The 16,637-nt window shown below is 42.7% G+C and overlaps 1 protein-coding gene across 5 annotated transcripts in view; it reads right to left on the reverse strand.

Moving 5' to 3' along the window:
- The window catches only part of NAA25 (N-alpha-acetyltransferase 25, NatB auxiliary subunit), a 74,028-nt gene extending 70,059 nt beyond the window's left edge, over nt 1–3,969 (reverse strand). The window contains exon 1 of one of the 5 annotated variants that reach the window (XR_007471921.1): nt 3,657–3,967. Coding sequence is in view for 4 of the 5 variants with exons in the window: in XM_049698619.1 (XP_049554576.1) it covers nt 3,657–3,714 (58 nt within the window). In the remaining variant the exon portion in view is untranslated. Of the gene's footprint in view, nt 1–3,656 lie in introns of all 5 variants that reach the window. The other 4 variants (XM_049698619.1, XM_033408685.2, XM_004281443.4 and 1 more) reach the window with 4 other exon arrangements.
- Nucleotides 3,970–16,637: the final 12,668 nt, after the last annotated feature.

Raw genomic sequence — 16,637 nt, forward strand, 5'->3', positions numbered from 1 at the left:
ACACCAAGGAAGTGACTATCATTCAGGAAACACAGCTGGGAAATATGTTACACCTGATTCAGGCTAGAGCAAGACTGCAAGTCAGGAACCATCAAGGACCTACTGTAAAGCACAGCGAACTCTACTCAATATCCTGTGATAATTTATATGAAAAAAGAATCTAAAAAAGAGTGAGTATATGTATATGTGTAACTGAATCTCTTTGTTGTACACCTGAAACTAACACAACGTTGTAAATCAACGATGCTCCAATAAAATTTAAAAAACAAAATAAGTATTAAAAAAAAGACTGCAAGTCAGTAACACATATTAGAACAAAGGATCTTGTGCCATAAAAGTAAATGTGTGTGTGTGTGTATTCTAAAGACTATGGAACTTTGAAACCTCTATTTTTATTTTGCAATTCTTGCATCCTATAAAAAAAATTTTAATAAATGAATTTTTTATACTTTTTTTATACAGAAATTCTTATTTACCTATCTATCTATTTATTTATTTATGGCTGCGCTGGGGCTGTGCGCAGGCTTTCTCTAGTTGCGGTGAGTGGAGGCTACTCTTCGTTGCGGTGCGCGGGCTTCTCATTGAGGTGGCTTCTCTTGCTGCGGAGCACGGGCTCTAGGTGCGCGGGCTTTAGTAGTTGTGGCTCACAGGTTCAGTAGTTGTGGCTCGCAGGCTCTAGAGTGCAGGCTCAGTAGTTGTGGCGCACGGGCTTAGCTGCTCTGCAGCATGTGGGATCTTCCCAGACCAGAGATTGAACCCGTGTCCCCTGCATTGGCAGGCGGATTCTTAACCACTGTGCTACCAGGGAAGTCCCCTATAAAATTTATTAAGTGCCATACCTGACCATCTTCCAACTCTACCCATCCCCTAACCACTAAAAACATTTTAAAACAGTAATGGTAGAAGAAAGCACTAGGGCTCACCAAGTCACATGAGGATACAACATCTGTTCAGAACCACATAGCACAAGAGAATAATTTTAGCAAAAGGAGAAAGAATAATAAAGTAGGTGTTCTGGAAGGTCAAGGTGGTTTTCAAAAACCAAAAATGCACTACCCAAACTTACCAATTTATGAGTAAAGAGAAGCACTCTGAAGATGTTCAACTAATCAACTAGCTATTTCATACCTAGACACCAAAAATAGAATTTCAACCCACCATAATTTCACAATTAATGACCCTGTCCACTTCTATCCTCAACAGTATCAGCAAGAGCTGAGGTCATAGGCAAAGTTTCTAACAGCTGTAAAATCCTAAACCTTGGCAATATAAATAATGCTGCATAAAGATCGTGATGCTGTGGGATCTGAACTCAGTGAAAGGCTGAGCTCTCCAGTGGGAATGCCTGTGTTCAAATCCCAGCTCTACAGTTTACTAGCTGCAATTCTGAGCAAGTTAATGTCTGGCATTCAGTTTACTACTATGCTCACAATAATCCTACCTACCTAATAGGACAGTTAGCACACAAATAAGCACTCAGTCAACACTGAGTGTTGTTGAACTTTTGGCTGGTGGGCAAGCACCACCATGCATAAGCATGTTCATCTGTCAGCTAATGAAGGTCCAAATTCAAGAACGACAGTGGTTTAGGGATACTAATATATTTAAACACAAAAGCAGAGGCTGTCCCAAAGTCTAGAGGTCAAAAGTCAAAAGTGCTGAAGTCAAGGTCAGTCTTTCTTTTCCTATTTCTGTCAGTTTATATTAATTGCCTTGGAATTCCTAAAGAAAGTATTTTCTTATCTTCTTCCCATGTAACTATAACAAAAGCTACATAATTCTGGCTTCAGTTTTGAGAATAGGACCTATCACATCTGTTTAACATATCCTGATGTTTACCAGCATGAAACGGACTAGAGGTTTTCCTTATTGGATAGTTTCAAAACATTATTATTTCTAAGTGACTTATGGGACCCCAAAGGCATTTTCTTTGGTCCTCAAGAATAATTTTAGAAATCCAATTATTCCTGAAAGTTAAAAAAGAAAAAAATCTGCAGGCAGCTGCTGCAGAGAGCTGTAACCAGCCACCAATTGTGAACCCTGGATTCAGTTCCTACCCTCAAGCACCCTAACATATGTCATCTCTGCCCTTTAAAATGTATACTGGAGGGCATGAGAATATGTAGCCCTGGGAAAATGGAAATCCACCACTCTCCACCTACGTGACCTTTGGCAAGTCAGTGTCTCCAGCTCAAAGTGAGGTGATTTCTAGCACAGTGGTTAAAAGAGTAAGCCTGGGACATTCCACAGGGGTTAATATCCTAGCTTCATGTTAGCTGAGTGACCTTAGACAAATTACACATCAGTAAAGCCCCAGTTTTCTCATCTGTGGAAAGAAAAGGGGGAGAGAGAGGGAAGTGGGACTGGGGGAAAGTAGCCACCTCCGAAGAATGTGTGAAGATTAAATACTTAAGACCAAGGACAGTGACTGACATAATTAGCAGTCTATACATACACATTAGCTATTATTATTATTTCTCACCTCACAAGGTTGTTGTTGAAATGAGATGCAAGAGCAAAGCATCATACAAATTACAAAAAGCACTACCAATTGTACCAGAAACATAGTTATTACCCCCTTCCAAAAAAGTTAAATGATCTCAGCTATTGCGAAGAAGCCTCCATTTAGTAACATCCACGTTACAAACAAGAGGTCTAATTCTGCAAAAACCACTGAACTTGAAGCCTTCCTCACCATGAACTGAGCTAGACCAAGACCACACAGCCATCTAAGAGGAAAGGAAATACAAAAGGGACCACTATCAAATTATTGAACAACTTGGTTACTGAAGAGGTATTTCTCCCTGACTCAAATGTGTGATTTTTCACAACCGGGATAGCAAAATGCCATCAAGGTCTTAAAGCCTGAGGGTTGAGGTCAACGTTATGGAAGGGGATCCACTTAGCACGCGGAAGGCAAGCTGCAGAGAAAAACCAGAGAAGCTTCAAAAAAGAAAAGCCCTGCATGCCCCTCGACACGAGCTATTACAGTCGCTTCACCGCTATTTTGGGCCCAAGCCAACCTCCCCCCCCCCCGCCTCGCCCCACCCCGCCCCCGCCTCCCACGTGTGTCCAGAGCAGCTGTTCCTCCGCCAAAGAGCTCTGGATTGGGATCCTCAAATCCAGGCCTGCTCCAGACTCGATCTGGGTGACCTTGCGTCAGCCCCTTCCCCTCCCGGGACCTCTGTTTCTCCATGTGCACCGAGTACAGTTAGTCAGACAACACTTTAGGCCCCGTTCCCATAGGTAAAAAGTCTTGAGCGGGGAATTTTCCCTCAAGTAGGGTGTCCCACCCTCACGCCGGAGCCAGCTTCCACCTGCGGGCAGACCTCGGGTCTCCCTTGGCGTGGCCCCGACAACATAGCCTGCGTGTAGCGCAGGTCTCTACGAGAGGAAGTGTCTCACAGGGCTCGCCTGTCAGGCCAGCTCTGCCGACCTGCCGCTGCCCTGACCGCGCCGCTGCCACCTCAGGGCTCAAGAAAGCCAGGCCAGCGCTTACGCGAGGCCCGTGGCTGCGGCCTAGAGGCCCGCGCGGCCCGCCCCCTGTGCCCGCCAGCCCTGCTCCCGGCCCCTCAGCGCCCCTCCCGGGCCTTTGCCCCGGGCTCCGCAGCCCTCGGCGCCTCTGGCTGGCAACCAGACTGGCCCCAGGTACTCACCGTAAATGGGCCGGAGGCGCCTGTCGTTAGGGTCCTGCACATGGCCCCGCGTCGCCATGATGACAAGCGCAGAACCGCAGTGCGCACGCGCGGGGCAGGCCCCCGGGAAGGGGCTGTTAAAGGGCCAGCGCCGATCTCTCTCTGTCGCAATGGTCGCGGGGTTGTGACAGAACGCGCCGGCGCGGAAAGGGACGACACCCACACCGCAAACCCCCCGCCCCAACTCCCAGTTGTCACTTAAATGGATCCTTTTCCTCCCCTTTGCTGGTAGAATCAACCTAGCTGGTAGAAGCGGCCGTTGCTATTAAAATCCCTTCCGAGTCACATACTGGAGAGTGAGGAAAGGAGGGGAGAAAGTCTTGGTCAAAGTTAGGGCTCTGCTGCTCCTGCTTATCCTGTTTCTCCTCTGTGCTGTAGGACCAGTTAGACTTCTCTTTGTTTAATTGTTGAGGACCCGGGAACTCCTCTGGGAAGGTGACCCAGGGGACAGCAGGGGACAGAGGTGCTGATCAACAGTAGAAATCTGCCAGAAAAGTTCAAGATCCCTTCACCCCTATCCCGGTGCTCAGCCAACTAAGAAGAACCTTAGATCTATAGTAATCCAGTCAATTTATTTATCAATTATATCTCAGTAAAACTGGAGGGGAAAAGTAATTCAGTCAGTATATGCCTAGACACTGTGCTGCAAGCTCCAAATGTATTATCTCATTAATATTCGTAACAACCCTAGTATCCCCCTAGGAGGTAGATTTTTTTAATTTAATTTAATTTATTTATTTTTGGTTGAGTTGGGTCTTCGTTGCTGCGCGCGGGCTTTCTCTAGTTGCGGCGAGTGGGGGCTGCTCTTCCTTGCGGTGTGCGGGCTTCTCGTTGCGGTGGCTTCTCTTGTGGTGGAGCACAGGCTCTAGGCGCACGCGCTTCAGCAGTTGTGGCTTGTGGGCTCAGTAGTTGCCACGCGAGGGCTCTAGAGCGCAGGCTCAGTAGTTGTGGCGCACGGGCTTAGCTGCTCCGAGGCATGTGGGTTCTTCCCAGCCAGGGCTCGAGCCCGTGTCCCCTGCATTGGCAGGCGGATTCTTAACCACCGCGCCACCAGGGGAGCCCTATTTATTTATTTATTTATTTATTTATTTATTTTAGTATTTAATTTATTTGGCTGCACAGGGTCTTAGTTGCAGCACACGGAATCTTTAGTTGCAGCATGCGGGATCTAGTTCCTTGACCAGGGATGAAACCCGGCCCCCCTGCATTAGGAGCTCGGAGTCTTAACCGCTAGACCACCAGGGAAGGCCGGGGAGGCAATTTTATATAGATAGTGTGGTCAAGGATAGCCTAGCTGAAAAAGTGACAATTGTCAAAGACTTAAAGAAAGTGGGAGAGGGAGGGAGCCAGGCAGGTGTGCCAGGCTCTGTGGGGTCATGACCTAAGGCCACACTAGTAACTGTGATTCAAACCTAGGTCCTTCTAGGGGCTTCCCTGATGGCGCAGTGGTTTAGAATCCGCCTGCCAGCGCAGGAGACACGGCTTCGAGCCCTGGTCCGGGAAGATCCCACATGCCGCGGAGCAACTAAGCCCGTGCGCCACAACTACTGAGCCTGTGCTCTAGAGCTTGCGAGCCACAACTACTGAGCCCGTGTGCCACAACTACTGAAGCCCACGCACCTAGAGCCCGTGCTCCGCAGCAAGAGAAGCCACCGCAATGAGAAGTCTGCGCACCGCAACGAAGAGTGGCCCCCGCTCGCCGAAACTAGAGAAAGCCCACGCGCAGCAACGAAGACCCAACACAGCCATAGATAAATAGATAAATAAATAAACAAACCTAGGTCCTTCTAGTACAGAACCAGAGTTAACCCCTCCACTATGCTGTCTCAAACCCAGTAAATATCCCCAGTGTCAGCCTTGACCAGCTGGGGTTGACCCCTTCTATTGGTGTTCCATCCCTCTTCCTTTCTGTATCTTTTAGGGTGTAAGAAAATGATTCTCCAACTTTAGTGAACACCTTGGGAAACTTGATAAACATGAGTTTCCTGGGTTCTACCCCCAGAGGTTCTAATTCGATCCGAGGACCCCTCTTTGAAAAGTAACTAACTAATGGATCTAAATGAAATGATTTTAGAATGCACCAGAAGAGCAAGTTAGAAATTGCTATTCAAATTTTAAATATACATCCCCAGGGGGAAAAAAAAAACTGTAATGTTAATAGTAGCAATAATGATAGTGTGTGTTTATTGAGCTCTTATTATGTGCCGGAAACTGTACTAAGCTCTTTTACATACATCATCTTATTTCATTCTCACAAACTGGTGGAATAGGTACTATTGTGATCCTCATTTTAGAATGAGAATTTTGAAGCATAGACATATTAGGTCATTTGCCCAAGATCACACAGTATTCTCTGGTGAAATTTGTGGTGGTCTCACTCCAAAATCCACACTCTTAGCAGTTAACACCAAAAGTATTACAGTGGTTACCTCTTAGGAGAGCAGATGTTTTCTCCTCTTACTTCATGCATAGCTGCACTGTTTGATTTGTTTATAATGAGCGTTATTACATTTTTAATTTCTAAAAGGTCTTTAAATTTCTGTTTACAAAAATCACACACACAAAAAAAGGTAAACAATGTCAAGCCAAAATAAAATCCTTTTATTCCAAGGAGATAATCAGCAGACCACAGAAAAATATAAAATAGAGATTGTTTCCTGACAATCCTAAGGTCCTAACTATCCATCAAGAGGGACTGATGAAATAAATTATGATACACCATGAAATGGAAAAAGGCAGCCATTAAAATTAATGAAGTAGGGCTTCATTTATAGATATGGAAAGATGCCCATGACATGTTGAGTTTATAAAGCAGGTTGTAGAAGAGTATGGATGGCATGAAAAAAAATTATGTGGACAGATAGCTATCTAGCTAACATAGACTAGATTTCCATGGTGGTCCAGTGGTTAAGAATCTGCCTGCCAATACAGGGGACACGGGTTTGAGCCCTGGTCTGGGAAGATCCCGCATGCCACGGAGCAACTAAGCCCGTGCGCCACAACTACTGAGCCTGTGCTTTAGAGCCCACGAGCCACAACTACTGAGCCCACGTGCTGCAACTACTGAAGCCCGCGTGCCTAGAGCCCACGCTCTGCAGCAAAAGAAACCACCACAAGGAGAAGCCTGCACACCTCAACGAAGAGCAGCCCCCGCTCGCCACAACTGGAGAAAGCCTGCGCCCAGCGATGAAAACCCAGCACAGCCAAAAATAAATAAGTAAATAAACAAATAAAAATTTTAAAAAATAAAATATTTATTTAAAAAAAGACAGATGTCATATATATCTAGAGAGAGATCTAAAAGGACATTTACAAATGTGAAGCTTCCTCCTCTCTTAATAATGGAATTTAGGGGCCTATTAACTTAATTTTTAAAAACTTTTCCTTACTGTTTGAATTGTTTATAATTTTTTTTAATTTTAGTAGCAATGAGCACACCTAACATCAAGATTTTGGTTTCTAATACCACTCTCCAATGAAAGAAAACAGGGCTTCTTGGGGAAATGACTGATTCAAAGGCCGGGGCAGGAATATACCAGATAAGCTTGAAGCATTGACAGAAAGAAGGGAAGTGCTCAAAATATAAAAGGATGGAGGGATACAGGAGTCAACCTGAAAGTACTCCCAAGAGCCAAAACTAGAACTATTTGAACAAGAAAATAAATAACACAGTATTGGATTATAACCTAAAGTATAAAATATGTAAACATACTAAGCCCATGCTGATATAAATGTTATCAAATAAATAAATGGAGGAGAAGAGATTCATTGTCCTTATAGAATTCCAAGCAATGTGTGTAGATACTCCTTGCTCCAGAAAGTGAAGCTTAACTTTTCCCTTCCCTCCTGAGTGTGGGCTCTAATTATTGACCAGTTTCCAAAGAGTTGATATAGAAAAGGAAAAGTAATAACTTCACAGCTAAGAAACCTGATAAGCACTACCTTAACTAAGGGATCAAAGTTAACATTACCAGTGAAAATTCATGTTGATATCATGTACCCCAATTTGGGGTGATGATAAGGGAACTTCACTTTTGTAGTATTTTTTCTGGAAAACCCATAAACCCAGACTAGTCATAAGGAAAACATCAAAAAAATCAAATTGAGTGACATTCTGACAAGTACCCTTCAAGACTGTCAAGGTCATGAAAAATAAACAATGAGAAACTGTTACAGACCAGGGATGTCTAAGGAGACATGACAACTAAATGTAATGTGATATCTTGGTTGGTATCCTGGTACAGAAAAAAGGGCATCAGTGGAAAAACAGTTGAAATTCAAATAAAGTCTAGAGTTTAGTTAATAATATTGTGCTAATGTTGGTTTCTTACTTTGATAACTGTACCATGGTAATATAAGATGTTAACGTTAAGGGAAACTGGTTGAGGAGTATATGAAAACTTTCTCTACCCTCTTTTCAACTTTTCTGTAAGACTAAAATTATTCCAAAATAAAAGATTTTTAAATGCATTTTTTAATAATGGGGCGGGGGGCTTTTTTTTTTTTTAAACCAGATGCACCGGAAATTCTCATCCCAATTCTGTCCTGAGGCTAGCTGAAAGAGAAAATCCTGGAAGCAAAGTGCACAGAGAAATTCTCATCGAGAATGGGGATGGTTGGGGGGTGGGGGTGGGGGTCCCTCCAATGAATCTATAATCTGTGATCATCATGGAAAATCCTTCCTAAGGCTGAGGAGGTTTTAAAATACCCCAGATAGAGAGCTTGGCATTGGGGGAAGTTCCTTCCCAGATCAGTGGTTCTCAAGGCACGGTCCCTGATCAGCAACATCAGCATCACCTGGGGACTTGGTAGAACCACAGATTATTAGGCTCTACCCCAGACCTACTGAATCAAACACTCTGGGAGTGGGGCCCAGCAATCTGTGTCTTTACAAATCCTCTTGTGATCTGAATTCAGACAAAAGTTTCATTCTTCTGCTTTAGGTCAGAAGTGGGCAAATTATGACCCACAGGCCAAATCTAGCTTACTACTGTTTTTGTACAGCCCGTGAGCCAAGAATGATTTTTACATTATTAAATGGTTGGGGAAAAATAATCAAAAGAAGAATAATATTTCACAGCACGTGAAAGTTACATAAAGTTCAGAGGTCAGTGTCTATAAGTAAAACTTTATAGAACACAACTATGCCCATTCATTTATGCATTGTGTGTGTTTGCTTTGGTGCTGCAGCTGCAGAACTGAGTAGTTGCAACAGAGACCATATTGCCCAGAAGGTTAAAATATTTACCACCTGACCCTTTACAGAAAAATTTTGCCAACCCCTGCTCTAGAATAATGGAAGCCATCTAAATACTCCCAGGGTAATTGGGATTGATACATGTACACTATTGATACTATGTATAGAATAGATAACTAATGAGACCCTACTGTATAGCACAGGAAACTCTATTCAGTGCTCTGTGTTGACCTAAATGGGACGGAAATCCAAAAAAGAGGGGATATATGTATACGTACAGCTGATTCACTTTGCTGTACAGTAGAAACTAACACAACATTGTAAAGCAACAATACTCCAATAAAAATTAAATAAATAAATACTCCCAGGGTGATAAATAAATAAATACCCACAGGGTAGAGTCGTCAGATAAAATATGATGCAATATTTGGGGCATACTTACACTAAAACAATATTCACTGTTTATCTGGAAAAAAAAATCACATTTAGCCAGGTGTCCTATATTTTTTAAATTGAGGCGTGTTTGATTTACAATATTATACTAGATTCAGGTGCTCAGGTGTTCTGTATATTTATTTGCTAAATCTGGCAACCCTATCCCAGGGAGAACACCATGCTCCCCAAATCATGCTAACCAAAAAGAATGAAGGTCAGCAATGTAGCCAAAAATAAATTAAAAAAAAAAAAAGTCAACCTCCTCCCAAGGCTGTGTATACTGATCAAGTCTAAAGTGCCACCCCCAGTCCACCCCACCTCCCCACCCCCGTCACTGTATCCCATTATCCTGTAGTATGTTCTTCATTACACTTATTATATAAATGTATCTTACATATCTTAAAAAAAAAAAAAAGAATGAAGGTCAGGAGCCTCCAGTAAGCTGACCCCAGGCTTGCTCTGAGGTGATGTGGCCAGGTAGGACCGGGCTGAGGTTGGGCTTGGAAAGCGGAGAGGTGGGAGGAGACATGGGGTTCATCTATGGTACAAGCAAAAGAGCCGATGAGTTACCTGAGTTTCAAGAATTTCCCAGAATGGAAAAATACAGCACCTTAAAGGGGGCACATACGAGGCTCCTGGCCAGGACTGTGGTTACTTAGATATGTTCTTAGGTTACCTTTGATGGCCTGGCCCCAGAGGAATGCTGACACTTTTCACCCTGTTCCCTGAACTTGGCAGGGCCAGAGCCTTATGGACCTACCTAACAGAGACCTCTAGATCCTTGAGTCACCGTTCTGGGTGGAGTATGTTTCCCTCCACCGTGAAAGCCTGTTTGGCATTCAAGCAAAATGAATGGGCCTTTCTCTTTTCTTATTCTTACCCCTTGTCCTCAGAAACTAAGGCTGAAGCAGTCACTTGGCTCTGGGCCTGTCCTTACCTGCTCCCTGGGAGGCAGCTTCCACATCCTTTGGCCTGAATCATTTCAGGTAACAAATGAGAGGACCCCCCAAAGAAGCCAAGAACCTATCCTTCTTACTGTACATTAGAGCTGACATTATGGAAAAATGCTTGGTATACAACAGATGTTCATTATATAGTGGTTTCCATTTCATTGACTTAGAACAGGGGACCAAGCCCTTCATTCTTGTCCTATGTGGTGGCAGATTTGCTCTGGTGAGAAACTCTCTTGCTCACGAGCATCTTAGGCACACAGGTGCATTGTGCCAGTAGCTGGGGGACACAGGGCAGGGGATTGCATTACTTGGATATGGTGGTTGTGGGTATCTCCACTAGATGACTTTTCCAGTTTTTCTTTGTTTTTCTTTTTTCTTTTCCACCTTGATCCAATACCTAACCCTCCACAGAATAAACAGAACAGTGACATATTTCATAGTTTTCATGGTTGATTTCCTGCACTTTTGTGTGTGTGTGTGTGTGTGTGTGTGTGTGTGTGGAACCTACCTGACCAGGGATGGAACCATGCCCCCTGCAGCGGAAGTGCCGAGTCTTAACCACTAGACCACCGGGGAAGTCCAGATTTCCTGCACTTTTGACAATAGAATAAACAGCAACTCTGGCTTTGAAATCAAACAGACTTCGGTCCAAATCTGGGCTCTGACATTTATCAGCTGTGTGATCCTAAGCAAGTGACTGAACATCTCTGAGCCTCAGTTTCTGCATTTGTAAAATTATGATGATAAAAGGACCTACTTCATAGGGTTGAGGGGAAGAATAAATGTCCATGCAAAGAAACAGGCAGAAAGAAAGCATTCAACAACAGTTATGTACTATTATTATCTTTAATATTAGTATTATTACTCCCTTCTGTTAAAACTGCAGAAATCACCTCCTGATACTTCAGAACACCAAGGAAGGAATTTTATCCAAGTCTGTCCACCAGGTGGCATATGAGTGCTAAATTGCCTAGGCCACTTTTGTACCAGAAGGATCTCATTTTAATTGTTTTTTTAAAAATAAAACGTAGCAAATATTTTTGTAAGCAATATTATATATGTGTGTGTATATATTTATTTATTTATTATTATTATTTTTTTTTTTTGGCTGCGCTGCTTGTGAGATCTTAGTTCCGCGACCTGGGATTGAACCTCCTCACCCCAGCAGTGAAGCACGGGGTCCTAACCACTGGACCGCCAGGGAATTCCCTATATCTTTATAATCTTTATACTCAACTTTATTGAAGTGTTATTTACATACCATAAAATTCACTCGTTTCAAGTGCACAATTCAATGATACTTTACTACATTTTGACCAAGTTGTGCAACCATTGTAATAGTTTAATTTTGGAACATTTACATCACCCTAATAATATCCCTCTATAAGCTATATTTCCTAACTTAAAAAATTATGAAATGTTTGGGAACTTCCCTGGTGGTCCAGTGGTTAAGAATCTGCCTTCCAGGGCTTCCCTGGTGGCGCAGTGGTTGAGAGTCCGCCTGCCGATTCAGGGGACACGGGTTCGTGTCCCGGTCTGGTAAGATCCCACATGCCGCGGAGCGGCTGGGCCCATGAGCCATGGCCGCTGAGCCTGCGCGTCCGCAGCCTGTGCTCCGTCCGCAACGGGAGAGGCCACAACAGTGAGAGGCCCGCGTATCGCAAAAGAAAGAAAAAAAAAAGAATCTGCCTTCCAATGCAGGGGACTCAGGTTCGATCCCTGGTTGGGGAAATAAGATCCCACGTGCCGCGGGGCAACTAAACCTGCATGCTGCAACTAGAGAAAAGCCCGCGTGCCTCAACTACTGAGCCCGTGCACTCTGGAGCCCAAGAGCCACAACTAGAGAAGCTCGCAACAAACAGCCCGCACGCCACAATGAAGACCCAGCACAGCCAAAAAAAAAAAAAGTACAATAAAAAATTATGCAATGTTTCAAAATCTGTAAAAGTAAATAAAATAATAACAATGCGTGCATATCACACAGGTCTAACAAATGTTACATTTTATAAGCATAGACTTGATACTGCAGGTACATTTCTGCATCTCCTCACCTCCCTGCCTCTCCAGAAATAGCTAGTATTCTGCTATTAGCCAGTGTCCTTCCTTCTATGTTTTAATATTTTTATTGCATGTGTATGTATCCATAAACAATATATGATAGTTTTGTTTCCTTTAAAATTTCCATAAATGTTATCATACTATTTATAGAAAAGTTGTTTTTTTTAACCTAATATTGGGTAAATATTCTCTAATTTCACCTCACAAAGGTTGTATCAATTTGCATTCTCACAACCAGTGTGTGAAAACTCCAGTTTCCCTTGCCAACAGTGTGCTCTCAAAGTTTTATCTTTTATCTTTGACAATCTCATAGTGAAAAATGACATCTCAGTATAATTCTAATTCATGTTTCTCAGGTTATGAATGATACCTAGCATATTTTAATCTATTAAAGATCAATTTGTAATTCATTTACTTTTATCAATCTGGTCATGTCCTTTGGCCTTTTTTTTTCAGTTTGTCAGACTTTTCTTATTAATTTATAGTCACCCTTTATATACTAAGGAAATTAACCTTATGCCATAAATAGGTGTTTCAAATATTTTTTTCCAGTGTATTGTTTGCCTTTTGACTTTTGGGATACAGGGGCAGGGTTTGCAATGAGAAAATGTTTTATTTTTTTCAGGCTTTTCCTACCCCAATATTATTTTTAAATTACTTTACGAATTCTAGTATTTTTTAAAATTATTTTTTAATTTATTTATTGGCTGCGTTGGGTCTTCATTGCTGCGTGCAGGCTTTCTCTAGTTGTGTCAAGCAGGGGCTACTCTACGTTGCGGTGCGCGGGCTTCTCATTGCCGTGGCTTCTCTTGTTGTAGAGCACAGGCTCTAGTCATGTGGGCTTCAGTAGTTGTGGCACGTGGGCTCTAGAGCACAGGCTCAGTAGCTGTGGAGCATGGGCCTAGCTGCTCCACGGCATGTGGGATCTTCCCGGACCAAGGATCGAACCCGTGCCCCTGAATTGGCAGGCAGATTCTTAACCACTGCACCACCAGGGAAGTCCCCGAATTCTAGTATTTTTGTGGTTTCATTTTTAACATTTATATCTTTTATCTGTTTGGAATTTTATTCAGTGTGAATAATGAGGTAGGGTTCCAATTTTATCCTTTCCCGTTGCTTCAAACCATATTTATTGAATAATCCATCTTTTTCACAAAGCACACAATGCCATCTTTATCATATAATAAATTCCATATGCATTTCTGTCTAGTCATGGAACAGTTTGCAGTCTCCTTTCAAGGGCAGGTCAAAGCTGGAGGCCACAAATAAAGAATCTGCAGAGCTGGCTGGAGTCTGTGTTCTGAGTCAACTTTCTCTATACAGCCTCTGAGTTGCTGAACTCTGGGGAGAGCCTTGTCGGCTGCATTTGGCTGCTGGATGCCAAGAAGGTGGTCTTTGATTTAGAAAGATGGAGTTCTCTGGTTAAGATAAAGCATAAAAGGTAAGAGATTAAAACTCACAAACTGATTCTAAAATTTATATGCAAATGACCTATAATAGTCAAGATAAATCTCAAAAAAAGAGGAACAGAGTAGGAGGACTTAACATTACCAGATTTCAAGACGTACCATAAAGCCGCAGTCATTAAGACAGTGTGGTATTGGCCTAAGATAGACAAATAGATTATTAGGACAGAGAGTCCAGATACAGCCTCCTACATATCCTTGGATTTATGACAAAGGCCCAAGTGCAATTCAATGGAAGAAAGAAATCCCCCCCTCCCCCGCTCCCCAGTAAATGGAGCAACAGGATATCTCTTAAAAAACAAAAAACCCGGGACTTCCCTGGTGGTCCAGTGGTTGGGACTCCACATTTCCACCGCAGGGAGCATGGGTTCGATTCCTGGTCATGGACTAAGATCTCACATGCCCAGGTGTGGCAAAAAACAGAAAAAGAAAAACAAAAAACCCTTTACCCCTTCCTCAGACCATACACAAATATTAACTCAAGATGGGTCATAGAATTAAATGTAAAAAAATAAGGCTTCTAGAAGAAGACATAGAATATCTTTGTGACCATGGGGTAGGCAAGGATTTCTTAAATAGGCACAAAAATCACAAATTATAATAGATAATTCTTCTCTTTATTCAACATTTGTTGAGTGCCTACTGGGTGCCGTTCTATGCTAGGTACCAGACATGCCTTAGAGGAGCTGGTTCAGTTTAATGGGACAGACAGGTACCTCCTCAGGCAACAATACTGTAGCTTTCTAGGGGCTCTGATTAGGTAATCACAGTAGGCAGTGGTGGCAAGAGGAGGGGAACCTTACCCAGAGTTCTTAGAAGGCTTCTTGGAATATGTGAAATCAAAGCCAAGCCTTAAAGGATGAGGGAAGTCTGACAGGTTGTAGCAGAAAGAAACAGTGTTTTTGAAGTGCTGGCAGGGACGGAGTTGGTGGGTAGAACTGCAAGATATTCACTTTGTGGAGAGCAGGTGGTTGGGACTGGATATAGTTTCAAGAATGTGTGTATGTTGTTAATTTTCCTTTAATTGATCACTTAAGCCAGAGGGTTCTCCAAGTTCACTGAGCACAAAAATCACCCACAAACTTCTAAAATGAACATTCTGGGACGCTGCCACAGAAATATTTACCCATTTATCCAGTAGGTGTGAAGTGGGCCTGAAAATCTGCATTTTAACAAGCAGATTTTCCCCCTCTCCCCCAATGACGCTAATTCTGCCAGCCATCAAACCACCCTTTGAAAAACAGTGATGATGCATTAAGGTTCTTCCCCCTGGGAAATGGAAAGTACTTTCTTAGGCAGCATGGGGTAAGAGAGCTGGGAGCTTTTCTGGATAATCAGACTATGATGCAAGTAAGCCTAATAAGTCTCCTCTGGAACCAGAAGGACCCTGTGCAAGCATCTGAGGGATGAGGAAACAAGGAGGCAAGAGCAGCAGCTCCTGGGAATTCTGCCTAGTAACCAGGAGGTCTGGAAAATTTCCCAGCATGCTCTGGGGACTCAGGTCCAATCTCCATTCTCCTTATGAATATGTATGAGCCCCCAGAAGTCAGCTGGTTTCCTAGCCTCCTGCTTCAGAATTGACAAAATAATGTAAACACTACAGAGCCTGAGGACATACACATAGCATGTTTCAGGGCCTGGCACCTCGATTAGGAAACTGTTTTCTAGCAGTGGTTTCACAAGTATTTCTCCAGTAATAGATGAATATACTTGTGATTATGTGCAAAATATCAAACAAAATGGATTTTTTAAGGACTGCCCTGAAAGTTCTACCTCCATCAACAGGGTTAGTGTGTATGATGGATGAGTGCCTTTCCTATAGCAGACACTGGGTTGACAACCTAATAGCAACCCCCCGGGAATTCCCTGGTGGTCCAGTGGTTAGGACTCTGGACTTTTACTGACAAGGGCTGGGGGTTCAAGCCCTGGATGGGGAACTAAGATCCCACAAGCTGCACAGCACAGCCAAAAGAAAAAACAACAAAGTCGTTGCTAATAGCAACCTCTCCTTTATTCCCTGGCAGAGGCCTTATATCCCCTTCCTAGCTTGTCAATTGTCTAAGCCTATCTGGGTCATCATAAGGGGACCAGCTAATAGATCAACCCCTGGGGTCATTGAGAAATAGAAGATAGAACCCAAAACTCATAGGTGGAAATTAATAGGCTAGTGGAAAATAAAAAAAGCAAGGGCTAACTATTAAATACTTGAGAATCACCAACTCATGAGAGCTGCAGATATTTATGAATACATGGATGGCTGGAACTTTTAATAAACAAAAACTAAATAAATGCATACCCTACAGCCCTGCCCAGCAATTGCACTCTTGGGGGTATATCTAACAGAAATAAATGTCATATCTAACCAAGAACTAGAATATTCATTCTTGGGTGGAACAGAAACAAACCAAATGTTCATCACTGTAGAATGAGTTAATAAATTGTGATATGCTCACAATTTATTTGGAATACTATACAGAAATGAAAATGAACAAACTAAGGCTATATGCAAGAACATGAGTGAATATAAGAATCAAATATTGCATGAAATAAGTCAGATACAAAAGACTATATAATGTATTATTCTGGTTTTTGTTTTTTTTTGTTTTTTGGCTGTGCCATGTGGCATGTGGGATCTCAGTTCCCTGACCAGGGATGACCAGGGATTGAACCCATGGTCCCTGCATTGGGAGCACAGAGTCTTAACCACTGGACCGCCAGGGAAGTCCCCATAATGTATTATTCTATTTACAGGATGTTCAGGAACAGGCAAAACTTATTCTTATTTATTTATTTGTTTATTTGAGATATAATTGACATAAATTATTGAGTAAAT

The sequence above is a fragment of the Orcinus orca genome, chromosome 15 (assembly GCF_937001465.1).
Source record: "Orcinus orca chromosome 15, mOrcOrc1.1, whole genome shotgun sequence".
In the NCBI taxonomy this organism is placed as follows: domain Eukaryota; kingdom Metazoa; phylum Chordata; class Mammalia; order Artiodactyla; family Delphinidae; genus Orcinus; species Orcinus orca.